The 19,259-nt window shown below is 36.9% G+C and overlaps 1 protein-coding gene across 8 annotated transcripts in view; it reads left to right on the plus strand.

The window, feature by feature from the left end:
* Positions 1-19,259, plus strand: part of Spef2 (sperm flagellar 2) — a 176,177-nt gene that overhangs the window by 21,203 nt on the left and 135,715 nt on the right. For 6 of the 8 annotated variants that reach the window (XM_052743144.1, XM_052743145.1, XM_052743140.1 and 3 more), the window contains 6 exons: positions 1,819-2,071; positions 4,226-4,396; positions 6,417-6,557; positions 8,333-8,397; positions 13,144-13,330; positions 16,631-16,819. In XM_052743144.1, coding sequence (XP_052599104.1) covers positions 1,819-2,071; positions 4,226-4,396; positions 6,417-6,557; positions 8,333-8,397; positions 13,144-13,330; positions 16,631-16,819 — 1,006 coding nt within the window. The remainder of the gene's footprint in view (positions 1-1,818; positions 2,072-4,225; positions 4,397-6,416; positions 6,558-8,332; positions 8,398-13,143; positions 13,331-16,630; positions 16,820-19,259) is intronic. The other 2 variants (XM_052743148.1, XM_052743142.1) reach the window with 1 other exon arrangement.

Genomic DNA, 19,259 nt, shown 5'->3' on the forward strand with positions numbered 1-19,259 from the left:
TGCTCTGTCTCCGGAGCAAAGATGTCCCAGCTGTTTTTCTGTATTCAAAAACAAGAGCTGGTTATTCTACTCTGCTGGTTGTGCAGATGCCTTAAAAAATCACAGATTTCCTAGGGCCCTTCAAGTTGTGTTCCTCAAAATTTGACTTATTGGGAATGTAGAATATTCATTAAGTCTTCCAGGGAGGATTATTGTTATATACCAGGTGGTTGCACTAGTTCATTAACGCCATCTTAAAAACAAACAGTAAGCCAAACTTGTATAATATTAACAGGTAAACACTATATTCAGGAAGCTATGTAAACCAAGTGAGAGGAGGGAGTCAGTTCTTTTGGCAGTAGGGATAAGCTTTGAAAAAAATGAAAATGATTAGTGATTGCTTTTGTATTCTCCCTTCTGTATTACAATGTCTCTAAATATTGCAGTCCAACATACAACACAGACCTAAGTTGGAGAGATAACTCTCAGTCTCCGTTTTTCTGAATATGTATGGTAGGTAAGGTACATGAGACTCTGCACATGTTTTGCACAATCACTCAAATATATGGCAACTCTGGATTCTGAGTAACAACTTTTAGTATGAACTTTGATTTGCATTCAAGTATACTCTATATGCTTTTTTTGTATTAAAGAACAAATTTGAATGTTGGAAGCTAAGATAAGAAGAAACCAGGTCAAAGGCTAGAACTGATAAGTGTATCTGGGTTGATAATAGAGTCACAGCAGTTATAATGCATTGAATATCTGTTCCTCCTGTGGTCAGATTCATTAAACATGAACAGCCACAGACCGTTTCAGACTTCTGAGGCAATATATCAATTTTATTGCTTTTGATTTAAATATACTTCTAATTAACTATGAGCACCTAAAAGTAACAACTACATCTTATTCATTTTAATACTTTAATAATTTTTTAATTTAATTATTTTGTGTGTGTGCACCAAATGAATGCCTAATGTTTATGTAGGCCAGAAGATGGCACTGGATCCCCTGAAACTGGAGTTAGAGATAGCTGGGAGCTGACATGCATGTTCTGGGAGTCAAACCCATGTCCTCTGGAAGTACAGCAAGTGATTGTGAGATATCTCTCTAGCCCGATATGTCAATAAACCTTTGTAATTAATTAAAGTTAATAAATAGGTATATCCTCAGTACCTATTGTTATTTAATGAAATGCTAATTGAGAGAGTAAAATGAATTCATTAGTTTCATAAAGTTTGAGGCTATGTTGAAATTCAATCATTAATAATAAATAAAATGTCAAATTATAGAGTCGTTTGCACCTCAAAGAATTACTATAAACCACATACAGAAGGGTAACATAATGGATTTCATAGATAATATCACTTAATTAAAAATTATAGACAGTGTCTGAGAGGATCATTGTTAGGCTTGTCAATATAAATTTTAGGACTAATTTAAATTTTTAGCAAAAATAAATGATAACTCAATGCAATGGGCATTTGTATTGTAATTTTGCCTTTAGAATAAAATGTAATTTTCAAAACTGTAGTCTTTTTATCCACTTAGAAAAATGCATTTGGTTGACTGTTTTTGTACTTACTTCCTATGTCAATTTGCAACATAAAATATATAAAATTAATGAATTTTAGATTCTACAAAACAATAAATTTCAGGTACACATAGCCAATGGGGAAATGTCTCCATGCATTTTCATCACTGACTCATTTAAGAAAAAGGAAGCATTTAAGGGTTGTGGGATAACTCACAGTGTTGTGTCCTAACAGTACTTCTGACATTTGGTGTTTGTTTTTAATTCAATGTTAATGTATATTATGAACATATTGTCGCATTTAGGGGTTCAACTGCCAAACTTAATAATTTCTCCCGCTTGGAGCCGACACTTCACCTACTGGGTGTGCAGTTTGATCAGAATGTGGCCCAAAGCATCATCACAGAGAAGCCAGGGGCAGCAACGAAACTTCTCTATCAGTTGTACATTGCTCTTCAGAAAAAGAAGAAAACCGGGCTGACTGGATTAGAAATACAAACCATGCAACCCCAGACAAACATAAGGCTTCAGGAACTCAGAAGTGAGGCTTTTCGAGAGGTGGGTACGTAAAGAGACCTAACAGACATTGGATGCCATTATTAATCTGGAAAAAGGTGGTGTAGCAAATTGGCTGTGAGATTGTAGTCTTGGGGAAACTCCACTGAAGCTACTTGTATCATTGGCCATTCCAGGTGTTACTTTATGCTAATGTTTTCCATTTGTTTATCTACCCCTTCTGTCTTCCTGTTTCCTCTCCACACTACAGATACTTAGTATCCAAGTCTCTGTTTTCTCTTTTATGTTTGAGACTGTAATATGATTACATCATTTCTCCTTTCCCTTTCCTCCCTCCAAACTGTCCAATATACCCCTCCTTGCTCCCTTCTAAATTCATGCCTTCCTTATTTTTCACCTATTGTTATTACATATATATGCATCCAAATATTATATATATATATATTATATATATATATATATGCATCCAAATATAACCTGCTGAGTCTGCACATACACCAACCAGTACTTTCTATGTCCTCCTTTCCCCTCCCTGTCTCCTGCTTTTATGGCGGCTCAGATTTCTTTAGGGGCCACTACAGGAACCTGCTAGCATGTCTCCTGAGTGTCAGGCTTTGTGATACACAATGAGGTTCTTCAGCACAGACTTCTGTTTTGTATATATTGTATCACCATCTGAAAATGAACTTTGCATTGACTAAACAATCTCAACACTGCTTCTCTGTATTACTCAGCACAAAGTCTATTTCATTTATGTTCATTGAAAGTGTCCTTGAACATGTCTAGACTATTCCTGCCCTTTTATCCACCCAAACACCCCAATCTTATCTCTCCTCTGTCCCAACATTCCTTTCCCATCCCTGCTGTTGACCCAACTCACATGGATTCTTCCTTTGAGACTACTAGTGCACATGTGTTAACCACTTGGTGCCTACCCTACCCTGCTGGCTAACTAGTCCTTATTTGTTAGTCATATGATCTTAAAGTCTGAGTACTTCAAATTCAAGGAAAATGCCTGGTAAATACTTGAGCATTTTAAATTTGCAGAAAATGTATTTTGATGAAATTTTAGTACTTTTTAGTTGGCAATCTCTCCAGTGCCTTTTTTTTTTTCTTTTTTGAGATGAGTGAAGTGGAAGGTCAATGTTTCCAGGCTTCTGGATTAGTAGTCCATGCTGCACTCACACAAAGCCTTAAATGGAAACAGGAAAACTTTACATTTTAATTTACAAAGTAACAATGGCATAACAGATAAGAGAGCTACCTCCATTTTCAAATTGCTCTACTTTAATTGGATGCCACTATTAATCTGGTAGTACTTTACTTTAAACTGAGAATCCATGGGCAGGTTAGGTACTAGGTTAGGCATAAAGCTAAGTAATTCAATGCTGGATTCTTCTTCATGAATAAGCTTGGTAAACTCAATTCAGTCACTGAGAAACTTTCAACGCAGTTTCCCCAGCTGTATAAGCAAGAATGATTATTTCTGCCTGCCATCACACTGGACTTTCGTGTAGCTTAAAGAAGACAATATACAACCAACTGTAAAGAACTTCCAGAGTCAGGCATCCATTGTGTAGATATTTATTGAGTCCCCATTTCATGCCAAGCACTTGCAAGTGAATAACATTGGGAAAGCCCCAACCCACTTCAGGTTTGCATGCTACAAAGGGAAAAATGTCTCTGTAGAGTGGTATACATCATAGTCTAAAGATGGGGGAGAAGGGCGGACAGACTATCTTCTCAAGAAACACGGAGGTAAAGGAAATAAGAAAATAAAGGCAATAGCTTGGGGAATAGAAGCTCAAAGGAAGTGTAAAATACATTTCACAGAAACTGACACAACTGTTAGTCTAAGGAAAAATTCTGGGAAAAAACTCTATGTTGTATGAGGGTCAAAAGTAAAGAGGTCTTTTGATCAAGGAGACCAGATAAAAATCAAGAGCAGGCAAAAATGTAAATATATATATGACACTATTTTATAAGAAGAGATATGAATATTGTTTTTGTTGACCATACACAAGTAAAGATCTTAGTGATTAATATGTTAATATATTATATTTAATTTATTTTAATGATCAACATAATGGTGTGTATAAAATTTATTTGTAACACAAAAACTTATGTGTGATTGCAATGCCAGTACACCTTTTATTCTCCAGTAACAGAAACCTTTGAAATGCTTTCTTCATTTAGAGACTTAAAAACCTGATCCCACGCCAAACTGATTTCAATCTGATGCGGGTCACATGCAGGTTTCAAGAAAAATGTAAACAAATGAAAGAAGATCTTGCCCGAATGAATATTGAGAAGTTTGAAAAATTTCAAAAACTCGAGGAAGAGCAAAGACACTTTAATATCGAAAAGGTTCTATAGAACATTTTTTTTCTGGAAATTCATTAATACCTAGTATACTACTCTTGATTTACCTCTGCCTGTAATAAGTACACATTTCATAAGCAGCTGTGTAGATAGATTGCATGCTGTGATGCATGGCTTTGCTTTGCCTTACCATAACCTTCCTCTTCCCATATTTTCTCCTCTCCATCTTTATACTCCCTCATTCTCACTTGCACTGGTGGCTGAGAACCATTAGCTGCCTCTCAGAATAAACTTTATTTCTTTCACGGGATGAAATTTGTGCCTCACCTCTTTGGGAAATGATTTGCTACTAGCTACAGTACTGGCCGAAGGGCCTCTACCATTGTATCCCCGTGGAAGAGAAAAGAAACACTTCCCCATGCCCCTCTCTGACCCCTTTTCTGCAATCCCCAGATCTCTACATCCTGCTCTGTGTCTTTTTGATAGGTTACTTCTCCGCTTGCTTCCCTTTCCAACTATCTTGAGCATCTTAACTTCACTGTCCTCGATAAGGACTTTGTGTAACTCACCACTGCTTCTCAAACCTCTTTGAAAAATCTTTCATGATCTGTGTCTTTAAAGATACAGGAGAAAAAAAATCATCATTAAAGACTTTTAAAAGATTTCCAATGGCTGCATTATGGAATGTGTAAACTACAGGCAATGGAATCATGATTTGTCCTATTCCATTTGAAATTTATTAAGATGATAAGAAATTAATATATCCCGAGTAGAGGCAGTTTCTTGTGAGGAAGGAGGGAAACATTCAAGAGGCAAATTTTAGGAAGCCTTCTCTTACTTGCCAGAGGGCAGAGTCATTCTTCAATGCCTTCCGTGGTAGAGACTGGACACTCTAAGTCCAGTGTTTAAGTTAAGGTCAAGTGCTGGGACTGATTGGCGTTGAACCAGCCAGTTCAGCTTTGGAAAGCCAAGTCTAATGCAGGAAATCTCCAAAGAAAGAAAAGACGAAGGGTGTGGGACACTGCCCAAGAGAGAACGTGAAACGTGACCATGGGAAGTAAATGCGACAAACCTGTATTTTCCTGGTTTTATTAAAACAAAGACATAAACATAAGGCAATTAAAACAGTCACATTTTTAGAAAGTGAAATGAAAGCTTTAAAATTATAATTTCTGCATTTTAGTGGTAAAATAAATTTCCTTATCTTTTGATGTAAAATTTAGTGATTTCAGTTATAGTACAATGCTTTTAGTAGAGATATATACATTTATGTTGTCATAAAATAAGATACCTAGTTTTATTTTTATCATGTTTTATATCTTTTTCTCTCAATTATATCATCCTGTTCATATTGTCCTTAAAATAATTATTGTCGCCGGGCGGTGGTGGCGCACGCCTTTAATCCCAGCCCTCGGGAGGCAGAGCCAGGCGGATCTCTGTGAGTTCGAGGCCAGTCTGGGCTACCAAGTGAGTTCCAGGAGAGGCGCAAAGCTACACAGAGAAACCCTGTCTCGAAAAACCAAAAAAAAAAAAAAAATTATTGTCTGTCTTCTTAAGAGATAATCCAATGATGCTTTATATTTTAGTGTCAGGCCAGTAGTTGAGATTGCCCCTGAACTCATGCGTAGGGGGATGGGTTTGGGGAAGCTGCCTTTTCTATTGGCAGCTGTTGGGTCTATACAGTCCTTGGGGGCTTCATGAGAGAAAGAATTTCTTCTTCTCATGATTTGGCTGATCATGAAGGTGGCACTGGGAAAGAAATATAATCTTCTTTGTATTTAGAGCCCCTGACTATTCATGTCCCAACACACATAATAACAATACATACATCATTTAGTCATAATTTTAGTATTTCAATATTGTGTTTTAGCATCATAGTTTTCAGAGTAAATAATGTTGATAATGACTTCCTAATATTATACAATTGTGACAGTTTGTGCATTCCTTAATTGCTAAGTCCTGAAATTTTCAACAAATATCTTACGTATATGTATATCTGTACACATATTACATGACTATTATTTTGACAAGCTGAAAAATAAATTAATACGTATGCCATACTCAGCAACGCTTAAACAGAAGACGACAAAATGAGATAATGGCCAAAATCCAAGCAGCCATTATACAGATCCCTAAGCCTGAATCCAATCGTACTTTGAAAGCTCTTGAGGCTCAAAAACTGATGAAAAAGAAAAAAGAGGCAGAGGTAAGTTGTGGTCCCTTGCTGTTGTCTTGTTTTCCTCTTAAATAAAGAATAGTTTTTCAGCTGGGCGGTGGTGGCACATGCCTTTAATCCCAGCACTTGGGAGGCAGAGCCAGGCGGATCTCTGTGAATTCGAGGCCAGCCTGGGCTACCAAGTGAGTTCCAGGAAAAAGGCACAAAGCTACACAGAGAAACCCTCTCTCGAAAAACCAAAAAAAAAAAAGAATAGTTTTTCTCTGTAATGTGCAGAAACCTTCTAAAGATTCTTATTTTCTTTACAAAGTGTCCTTGGTACTTCTCGTTCTTATCCAAAATTCCACCAGCTAGTGCATATACAATCCATTTTACTACTGTTTATTCAGTAGCTGGGTGTAACTTTAGGCCAGGGAGATCAAACTCCCAATGTAGGAATGTCTACACGGAGTCCCGTGTTTATAGGGAGTCTGATATGATGCAGTTGTGAACACACCATTCCTCTTTACTATGCAATGTAGTTCGTTATGAGTACCAGAAATGTTAATTGACTTGTCGCTGTTAACACATTTTAAACTAAAATGCCAGCACTGGAGATATTTTACTCGATCACACTGAGTGTCAACCTTCCAACAGGATAAAATCTAGTTATGTCATAGAGAAGCAATACTACGTTTTGATGATAATTCCTGATTGTTTATGTTATGTGTTGGCCTAAGAAAAGTTACAAAGGTTATTATTAATTCAGCATTAGTCAAGATGTGGATTACCACTTCACATTTTATTGACATTTTATTACATGTTTCTCTCAGTATAGTATCATCATCTTCCGTTTTTAAATGAGGAAACTGAAACCTAAATGCTGACATGTTTTATTGTAGTACAAGGCTGTTGTGAAGAAGATATGGCCCAGGTCACTCATCCCTAAACCTACTGTATATTAATCTATATATTACTTTTTAAATTCTAACAAAATACCTTATACTTGGATTTTAGGAATATTATCCACATATTTTTCTGGATCCATTCTTACAGTTAAAAACTAAATTTCCCTGAGTTGATAAAAGTTTATTAGTAGTACATAAACATGAGCTAAAAATATTTAAGGAAAGTTCATAGAGTAAAGTGAGATTGCATGGGAAATGTTTAAAACACCTAACACAAACACTTGCAAGAAATATTTCTATTTAAAAAGCATGGACTCTGATAACTTCAACTTCATTAATTACCTTTGGTGCACTGTTAAAATTAGTCTCTTCTGGGGAGATAGATCAGTAGCTAAACTACCTGCTGCACAAGCAGACATGTGGTAGCTTGTGTCTGTAATCCCAGTTACCCCTGTTGTGAAATGAGACCAGAGTCAGGAGAAATCCCAGCAGAGAACAAGAGATCCTGTCCAAAATAATATTGGAAGTAAGGACTAAAACAGAGGTTGTCCTCTCACCCCCACAGGGGCAGTAGTCTACACACACACACACACACACACACACACACACACACACACACACACACACACAGACATATGCATGTGTGTGCACATCACATACATACACATACACATGTACACACAATTTTTTTGAATTATGAATTAAGTGATTCAGGTTAGACAACTTCTATATTATTTTAGGTTAGTCTCATCTAAAAGAATGAATCAGAATTATAAAAGTATTCCCGAAGGCAGCTTGTCTTATCTTGCTCCTAATTATTTTGAATTAGTACTATGTGTTACAGTTTAAAACTGGTTGAACATGAAGTTTTCCAATGGCTTTTAAAGGCAGGGAACTGATGGTGAATTTTCTTTAAAGGACGTGGCCAATGAGATTAAGAAATTTGAAGCCCTAATAAAAAAGGATCTCCAAGCCAAAGAAAGGTAGGATATAATGTTTTATATCAGAAAAAATGTGCCATGAATAACTTTGAATACTTACAAATAGATTATGTAGCAAAGTTACTGAAGGATCTTCCACTTTGGAGGCTTATTAAAGGAGTATATGGAAGAAGAGAAGATAACGTGACTTAAAATTCAGATTATTTACTCACTAACCATTTTAATCTAGACTGGGAAAGTGAGTATCAGGAAATGTAAAGTCCGTGTACTTTTCTGTGCTGTGTTTATTTTTCTGAGTTCAAATACATTTTAAAACATTTATTAAAATTGTTACACTAATTTAAATGTGCTGTAGGAAAGCCTAAATTGGACTCTAGTTTGATTTATTTCATGCCACACTCTCTGTGTTTATCACAGACTATAGCAATAATGTGTTGTTGAATGAAGTTTTTCACCAAATGTTATGCAATTTTATGAGTTTTCTTCTGTAAATTGTGCCTCCTTGATAGCTTCATTTACCTAAATATAAACATGTCTCATATTCATTTATTTCTCATTGTAGTTCCTTGAAAATAACCCATTAGAGGCCACTCTTGTGGGAGCAGTGTAGGGCTTTCTGCCTTTAAAAATGGAAACTAACCAATCTCTATATACTTACATCTTATACGATGTTAAAGAATTCTATATTAAAGGAAAAATACACAAGTAAACAACACACTTGAGTTCCATTTTAATGTTTCTGAACGAGCGAATTATGGAGTCCCGTGAAGAATGGAGAGTTAGGAAAGAAATAGTAGGAGGTCAGCTGTGGAAAGAAAATCAAGTAACTTGGAAAATATACCTGTTTTCCTGTCTACTACCCTCTGAACAAATTCCTGACGCCCTGCCTTGAGCCCCATGCCCTTTATTAGTATGGCTACTGTCCCCTAAAACCAGAGCCCAGGATGCATAGGTGACAAGGAACATCTGTCACTCCACCTTGGTCTCGTCACAGTTTCTTGTCTCGCTTGCCATGTGGGAGCTTTTGAATTTCATTCAAGTCCATTTATCAATGTTTGCTACCGTTTCCTGGGCTATTTAGTCCTCTACCATGAGTTCTTAACTGTACCTATATCCCCTGCAGTTTCAAACCTTTGAGTCTTGCATTACAATCTTTGAGCCGTTTTTAATCGACTTTTATATAAGACAAGTGAAAGGGAATGAGTATTACTCTTTACATGTGGCTATTTTGGTTACCCTGCAATATTTGCAGAGGAGGCTAATTTTTCCTCCAATGCAAGTTTGGTACCTGTGTCAAAACCGAAGCGGCTGTAGTCTCATTCATTTATTTTTGGATATTGTATTCCAGCCCATTGGTATACTTGTCTGTTTTCTTAGCTTTATTATAGTGGATTTTTTTGCTATATCTCTGTCTTATATTTTGAAATCAGGTATTAAAATATTGTCAAAATCTCTCTTTTTTCTCAAATTGCTTTGGGTATAAAGAGTCTTCATGAACTTTGTAATCTTTCCTAGTTCTATGAATAATTTTTGTGGTGAACATGCAGAATCTATACACTGCTTTCGATAATGTAATGTAACCACTTTCATAATATTGATTCTTTTGATCTATGAGCATGGGAGGTACTTTGTTTAGGCTATTTTTTAATTCCTTTTTTTTGTTTTTGTTTTGTTTATTTATTTGTTTGTTGGTTTTTGTTTGTTTACTCTGTGTGTTTCCCAGAAGGTTCCATTTAATCCTGCCAGAAATTTCCAAGGGCACTTGGGAGTGGGCATAGAATAGAGTCAGTCCCCCGTCTCAGAGCAGCAGTGTAGGACACGGCACAGCTGGAGAGTCACCCCGGAGTCAGTTCTCTGTAGCTCGGAGCAGCCTCACCTAGAAAGAAATCTCTTGCAGTGTGCTGCACAAATAGCTTCTCTGATGGCCACAACAAGAAATTTACCAGGAAGCGTTGGTCTAAAGCAAACTGAGAAAGAAAACCAAAGTTATAAGACCATAGGCGTTTTTAAAGCCTTTTTATCACAAACTGCTGTTAAAATTCATTTTGAAGTTTTAGCTCGGGGTGTTCTGGAATCATTTAGAAACTTCAGGCTAACTTGTTGCAGTAAGAAGTGTTAAAATCTTTGTGATATATTTTTTAATATCATAGGATTGCCCTACTTTCCCCTTTCCTTTTCCTCTCTCCAGCCCCTACCAGGTACCCTGCCTCTAATCCCACTCATGTCTCCCTACTCTCAAATTGATATCCCTTTTTTCTTTATTATCCTTACACGTGTGTGTGTGTGTGTGTGTGTGTGTGTGTGTGTGTGTGTGTGTGTACGCATAAACAGCTGGTATCTGAAGAACGGTTTCAGCTGTTGCCTCTTTTGTGGCCCACGCCTGAAAAGTCCCTCAGAGACAAGGGCTGTCACCTCAAAGTCCATCCTTTTCCTTTGGTGGAAAACGGAAAGCTGTGGCGCCGGCAATGTGGAGCTGCTCTGACCGCCCCACTCTCACCTGTATCCTATTCATTAGCTGCTGTTTTAGACAACTAATAAATCCTATCAGCAATCTGTTTACTTAGCTGAGCTTTTTCGGATGCTGTAGTTTGGCATTTGGTGTGATAGATATACCAAGTAATTATCAAAATATATATATTTGACAAAATTTCTGTACTGATAATTCCTACATAAAAATCCATTATTTTATATGAATGTTTGGCAAACAATCAGCTATTGATAAAACATAACTGTCTTCAAGATGCCCATATGTAATAAAATAAATATTTCTTCAATGAAACTACCATATAGCTTTATTTTTAAGAATTTTTTTACTAATTTAATTTTCCAAATTCATATGGTGTGACAATTTGTTGTATATAGATATTAATTAAATCCAATCAGCATAGCCAGCATTTTTATGTCTTTCAATATGACTTTAATTTTTGATTAGCAAATATATATTTATGAGATACAATGTAATATTTTAATGCATTTTTTAATTATATAATCCTTGAATTGGGGAATGCAACATTTCCAGCTCCTTGTAATTACCTTGCATTTAGAGCCTTTGATAGCTTGTGAGATGATGGATGAATAGGTGGGTGGTTGGGAGGATGAATGGATTGATAAGTAACAGAGAATTCATGAACTAGGTAGATTTTGAGCAGTATAAACACAGTGTTTAGGAAGCAATTAGCCTATACTTAATCTAGAACAGAATTTGTAACAGCACAAAATAGTAAGAATTTTGCTGAATGACCACATAACTTCCATAAACATTTAATTATACTAACCTTTAAAAATGCTTTTGAAACTGGTCCAAAGGATGTTTTTATTTATTTTTGTAGGTAGGGGGGGTCTCACTAGATGGCATGAAGCTTACTGTGTTAACCATGATGACATGGAACTCACAGAAATTCACTTGCCTTTATCTCCCAAGGTTGGAGATTATAGGCCTGAGCCACTACGATGGGCTTTCATTGTATTAAATCTTAATAAGCAAAGGTCAGCTCTGCCTTTGACCCCCTGTGTGTTGTGTTCTAAAACAGTTTATCCTTAGCTCTTCTCAGGACAGAATACAACTGTGTCTGGACCTCCTGTGGATAAAATCATCAGAATCATAATGTTTTATAACTACATCTTACAATGATTCTCTGCGTAGTTGTGGAATTTAGCACATACCAATAGTTTGTACAGAGAACAAGAAGAGAATACTTTTTCCATAGGCCCAAATTTTATCTGGGAGCAGCAAATGAACTAATTGTGATCTAGAATCTAATAGGATCTATGTAATATATGTGTATTAATCTCACACTAAAGATGTTTTTGCAGTAGTAATTCTGAATATATGAAAATTGGTAACTGTTTAGTCATGAAACACTTTGGTAACATGCCCTTTTTTTCTAAATAAATTCTGTTTTTTTTTTCTAAATTAAGTGTGTTAGTAATAACATAAAAATGATGATTCATAATATAAACTCACTATTTCTTGGCAAGTAACATTATCATTTATTTTATGCAGCTGTACTATGGCATTCTAATGGCTTTTTAAATACATATGCAGATGAGTATTAATGATTCGATTGTTATGCACATTGCTTCTTCTGTTTTTAATGATAACTTTTAATGACTATAAACTTAATGGCAAGGAACCATTTGTTTCACTGAACTTAAGGTGTTTATCTTCTTTTGGGAAGACCTGTGCTGATGCCATATCAGGCCTGTGCTGAGTCTTGATAAGCAGGCCAACTCTGAACTTCTAAGTTCCTAGAAAAAGCTGGGCCACTGCCCTAAGAAGGCATAAGTCCGTCTGGAAGTACTTAGACTAACTTCACCATTGTAGGTGAGAACAGAATAATAGTGAATGGGGTCATCCATACGGGTACTGTATTCCCAATAAGCTAACATTGATTGTCTAGTCTATTGTCACTGATGTGTCTTCACTGACATTTGAATTATTTACAGTTTGCCTAGTGTTGACTTAAAATAGGAGAAGCAAGAGGCCAATGGAAAGATGCAGCAAAGAAACCAGAATCTCTCGTTAGAATGAAGAGTATAAGAACTGAGAAAAGAAGAGATGTGCTTAAGAAAAAGCTATGTTAAGGACCTCAGAGAGGTAGAGATAAATACTGATCTAAAGCAAATATAATCTACAAATAAGCTACAGGCTTCAATGCTTAACCAGTGCTTGTATCAATAGATTAACAACAAACTGAAAGGAGCCTCCTCCAGAAGTCTCCCATGATCACAATGAAAGGGCGTGTAATTACATTGTATTAAAATCTAACAATGATTTGTTACCCTTAGTGCGTCCAAGACTTCTTTAGAAACAACAGACCAGACAACTACTGATTTGTTAAACACTTACTCAGATGATGACTACATTAAAAAGATCCAGAAACGCCTAGAAGAAGATGCATTTGCGCGTGAGCAAAGGGAGAAAAGACGGCGGAGGTTGTTGATGGACCAGTTAATCGCCCATGAAGCACAGGAGGTGAGATAGTTGATGTTAGTTCTACATTAAGAGTGCTGAGCACTTCAGAATACTTGGTCTTGTATTTATACAAATAAGCATTTTATATTACATGTTGTCTGTCTCTCTGAGTTGGATGTCGTAGGTAGATCCTCACATCAGAAAAGCAAAACCCTTAGTTATAAATTTTCAAAGTACCCTCCCTCCTTCCTCATTAGTGACTATGGACCTTGGGTACTTAGTTATTCATAAGTAGTACAGTGGCAAATTCCTCCAGGACAGTCATTTGGAAAACTGGTTAACTGTTACTCAAGTTAACGACTAGTTATACCTCATAGGAGAAGTGGAAAAGCCTGTAATCAAATTGAGGATATTCTAGATTATGTATTCTTTGAAATCTCCCCCCAAATATGTAAATACAATTAAGATAGAAATGAATCCTATTGTTTTCATTTATTCATTCTAAATACAGGATGATACAACTATGTTCTAGGGTTGTTGACTTTCTTACTAGCAAACATCACATATCTTAGTTTGTAAGTTTATATGAGAAACTATCTTACATTTCACTAAAATTTTAGTAAACAATCCACTTCTGAAACATGAACTACTTCCATAATACAACAACAGCAACAAAATCTTTTCCATTTAACTTTTATGTGAAGGTCCTTATAGATCTTCAAACTGAAACTTAACACATGTAGCCTTGATGCAGCCATCCCATGATAATCTCTCTTTCTCTTTTTTTTCCCAATTTAATCTCAGTAATAATCCAAACTCGAGTCACCACACCAGGATGTTCCTTATAAGGGTTGGCTAGCCAGAGTACATTTGGACAGCTAGAATATCTTGCTATGAAAACACAGCCTAATCTTATAGAATTCATTTAGAATAATGAAGCAATTTCATATTTTAAAAAATATGTTTGAGACTGTGACTTGTCTATTCCAAACTAGACCACAATTTAGTGTGCACCAGGGGGTGAACTCAGCTATACTTTTCTGCTTCTCTTGGCTGGACTGTTAAGGCATCAGCTGGTGGCTTGCTAGTGCTGACTGACCCCCAAAACCTGATGAGATCCTGCTCAGAAGAAAATTACCTTCTCTTAAAGTCTTTCATTTTCTAGTAGCTCAGGTCATGTATTCAATAACTGTAACAAGAATTTTAGAGGTCAAACCTCAAGGGTCTTTTGATGTTTTTATGGTTGTTGCTTTGGTTTTTGTTGTTGTTTTATGGCTTCTTGTTTTTGGCTGATGTCTCAATTATCACTTCAAGTTAATGGTCACACCATATGTCCTATTTAAGGAGTAGAACAATAGATTCTTCTGCTGGATATTCGTATATGGGCACAATGCAGAGCTATGAATAACTGAAGGGAAGAACATGTGGCCATTTTTGCATTCTGCTCTTTTTCTAGTAATGGATAATAAGGAGATAAGGGGATAGAAATTATTAACAATGACCTATTTTTAGAATATAATAACTAGACAGAACACCTGTTGTGAAATTGTTTGAAGGCATCTGGCTCAGACGATACAGCCTCATGGACTATTCCATAATCCTAAAATTTTCTTTGTTTCCCCATAAGATACAGCGCCCCCCTCCAGCAGGAAGTAGTAAGAGAAGCTACGCCCAAATTCCCAAATTATATGTAATTTTACTTTGTTAAGGTTAAAACCTTCCTTTTTGAAAAAAAAAAAGGGGGGGGAAGTACTGTGGAATGTTCTGTATGGCAAATGTGTTGCTAATTAGTTAATAAATAAAACACTGATTGGCCATTGGCTAGGCAGGAAGTGTAGGCGGGACAAGGAGGAGAATAAAGCTGGGAAGTGGAAGGCTGAGTCAGAGAAACACTGCCAGCCGCCACGATGAGAAACAGAATGTGAAGATACCGGTAAGCCACGAGCCATGTGGCAAGGTATAGATTAATAGAAATGGATTAATTTAAGCTGTAAGAACAGTTAGCAAGAAGCCTGCCACGGCCATACAGTTTGTACCCAGTATAAGTCTCTGTGTTTACTTGGTCGGGTCTGAGTGGCTGTGGGACTGGCGGGTGACAGAGATTTGTCCTGACTGTGGGCCAGGCAGGAAAACTCCAGCTACAAAGGAGATAAGGGGATAGAAATTATTAACAATGACCTATTTTTAGAATATAATAACTAGACAGAACACCTGTTGTGAAATTGTTCATGACTTTATCTAAGACATCCTATAAACAGAATAAATGTCTCATTCATTTTCTGTTGAACTTCAATTTAAAGTTTTAATGTAAGCCTAAAGTTCAGGTTTCAGCATTTACCTTAGATTGTGGTTTGTGTCTTACTCTGAAAAAAAAAAAAAACAACTGTGTACTCTTCCTCCTATATTGCTATAGCTGTAGAGAGCCTTTGAGACAGTGTCATTATTGATCCCAGAGTTTTTCTACAAATCACTGGATCATTAGGTGTTAAACTAGAAACACCAGTATTCTTTCAAGTCCCCACTGAGAACTACAATTACCTCTTTTTTTCCATATGATACTTCCATTTAGACAAAGAAATCCTGGTGGCTTGGGGAACTGTTTTTTTGTCTAAGTCCCTCATTACCACCTAATAAGAAAGGGTGCCCTGAAAATCTGAACTACTTGTACAAAGCACACAGCCAGATAATGGTACAAGTGAGGATGCAGCAGCCAATCTAATTCCCAGTTAATGCTTTTTCCTCTGTTCACTTCCTTTCCATTCTCCTGAAATCAGCCAAGAACACATCCACTTTCTACTTCACACTGACCACTGAGATTGCCTAAGATGAGTGATAGGTCACTTCCCCCTCTCCAGGCTTCATTGATCATTGAGTTTTAGCTTTTCTTACCCAAATTTTGACTTGTCACCCTGGAAAGGCACCAGTTCTGTATTTACCTTCATCACCTTTACAGAGTTGTTATATTAAAGTGCATATACCTGATTTCCAGATGTTGGAAACATAATTATAAATGGAGAATTGCACCCCTTGTTCAGAAAACTTTGAAAACGGACATGATTTGATTTTGCTAGATTTTAAAGGAACTAACAACTTATTGGAAGCAGTTGTGAGTTTCAATACCATAATGTTTCTAGAAAGATCTAGTATTAGACTTTTGTGATTAAGTAAACTCTATTGCAGTTCATTGTAGTGTGTGTGCATATGCGTGCCTGGCGGGGTTTAAATTTAAACTAAAGGGCAGAGGTTGACTTCGACAGCTGTCATGCCTTGCACACATTATTTGCACATTGACTTCTGAGTCCAGTGGATAACCCGGACTTGGCTTGGATAAGTCATTGGCTCCCATGCTGGTGTTCACAGGAGGCCTATCGGGAAGAGCAGCTGATTCACCGGCTGATGCGTCAGTCCCAGCAGGAGCGCAGGATCGCGGTGCAGCTCATGCACGTTCGGCACGAAAAGGAAGTGTTGTGGCAAAATAGAATCTTCAGAGAGAAACAATACGAAGAAAGACGACTTAAGGATTTCCAGGATGCTCTTGATCGAGAAGCGGTAAATAAAATCCCCACTAAAAATCATACCTGATAGCCAGCTTATAACTGACAAGGGAGGAGGCAGCCCCCTAATATAGTACACCCTCCACCAGCTGATTTGATTCTAAGCATTGCATGCTTGCCATCAGTCCCGTGTTCACTTGTCTATAGTCATTTTGCTAACCTTTGAGAGAACTGTATTAATATTCTGTGAGTTCCTGCATGTTGGTGATGGTGTGTGCTTCCGTACATGCTTGTGAGTTTGAAATACTTGCTTCATCTATATTTTCCTGGAGTATCTAAAACATGTCTCTACACTTTCTTTAGATACAATGTTGTTGACAGAAGGCCAATGCTGGTGATCTATTTTCATGTCCTTGAATCATTACGTTTTAACCTCAGACATCCAAGGGGCTTCCTCATCTCTAATGTTTGCAAAAGTTACTAGTGTGGGCAGTGGTACGGGCAATTTTAGGCAATTATTCTGAGGCAGAAAGAGAACTTTTAAGAGGCTTTCTTTCAGTAAGAAAGTTAGATTTAAATAGTTTGTCACCTTTTCATAGGACTGTATTTCCCAAGCCTTTATTGTAATGCTCCTTCTTGTAGACTATAATAATCTGTGGGAAGGCAGGGGGTACTCTAATTTATTGTAAGTGAGAACAGTACCCAGAGTTCAAGAACTGTCTCCTGGGTATGTTCTTTGCTATTATGATATTATTTTGAAACTTGAAAATCAAAATATCTAATCTGTTGTTCATTTACTACAGCCTATGTCTCCTGCACTTTATGTGTATGGTTTCTTATAACAAAAATAGACTTGTTTGTCAGTGTATTACTTTGGCTTTTGTCTATTTTCCTTTCGAGAACTCATTTATCAGTTTGTCAAACTTGATTGCAAAGGCCTGAAGCTCCTGTGCTCAACATTTCAGATAGTTTGCATTGCTGTCATTGAACACTTTTTACATGTGTCTGAACAGCAGAAAGGGTCTTTCAGTAAATAGGGAAATGGTATTCAGCTCACCAGCTTGCTGCTTCCTTCTGTGATACTCCACAATAAAGCACATTTCATCTTAACTAGTAGCTCTTGATTTTAAATTTTGGTGCCACCTACTGTTATGAATAATTAATCGCAACATTTTGAGCATTCCCTTCAAATCACAATTGCACTATGCTCATTAATGCATATATAACTCCTGCAAAAAAAGAAAATACACATGAGTACTATCTGTATCTAAGTTTGACACATAGGAAAGAGAAGCCAAAAGTTTAAAAGTCACATAGCTTGTCAGAAGCAGAGCCTTCCTGTAGGTAGGTCTCTGTAGCCAAAGCTCAACACTATTGAGGATTACTATGCTCACAGACTTCTTTTATATTTCCTCGTTCTTCTTTTAGGGATGCTACATACATTGATGTGATGAGATAGGAAAGTATCCACTCTAGCACAGAGTGGATAGCAGGGGTGAATGTACTAGGGAGACCAACTAGGTGAATGGAAAAGAAGTAAGACAAAGATGAAGCCACGATGAGAGAGAGGAAGACAGGAAGGGAGGAGGGCGGAAGGAAGGAAGGCATGGTGGAGGAAGAGGAGTCAGGAGTTAGCAGCAGCAGCAGCAGCAGCAGCAGCAGCAGCAGCAGCAGCAGCAGCCCAGGATGGAAACTGTTCTGTTGCTGATAGGGAAATTCTATTGTTTCCTTCGAGTGTCTGGTTCCTATGGAGAACCAGCTTCACTATCTGTTTTAGTGTTACTGTCACTGTAAATTCCCATCAATGTCAAGTTCCTCTCTTATCCAAGCTCTTCTTGATATCAAGGAACATGTCATAAAGCTCTTTGTCTAACTTGTACTCACTCTACGTGAACACAGGGCCTCTGAAACAAGCAATGAACAACTCTAGTGTCATTCCTGAATCTACCAAATACACTGGCCTGATCTTAGATGTCATCCATCCCAGTGAAATTAAAAATAAATAGGCCAAATAAGACAGCAACAGTTAAACAGGTGTTGGACTTTCCACAGCAATCTATTATCATAAATTTTATCACTTATCAGCAGGATTGGATAAAAACTACTTGTTCAGATGAAATTGTTCAGTTAATTTTTCTGAGTATACTAAAATTATTAATATCCCTCCATTGAGGAAATTGAGGCTTAATGAGAATAAATGACTTGTTGGAGTTCTCAAATAACTTGAATTCTGTGCCCAAGCTGGGGCTTGAATTTGTAGGCAGTTCCTCCAGCACCCACATTTATTTCTATTTTCTACTGGCTGAATTAAATCACAGGAGTTAGATCCTATTAGTGAGGCAGTTTAAGCAAGTGATCTGATTTCTGAAGCAGCTGGTAAAGTTTCCCCAAAGGCAGCACTTGATTATTTGAATCCTTCCAACTAAGCTTCGTGTTGCTTTCGACTTGGCTAGCCTGCATTTTATGTAAAGAATGATTAAAACGAAATTATTGTG

Source organism: Peromyscus californicus, unplaced genomic scaffold, assembly GCF_007827085.1.
Source record: "Peromyscus californicus insignis strain IS unplaced genomic scaffold, ASM782708v3 Scaffold_18__1_contigs__length_77618521, whole genome shotgun sequence".
In the NCBI taxonomy this organism is placed as follows: domain Eukaryota; kingdom Metazoa; phylum Chordata; class Mammalia; order Rodentia; family Cricetidae; genus Peromyscus; species Peromyscus californicus.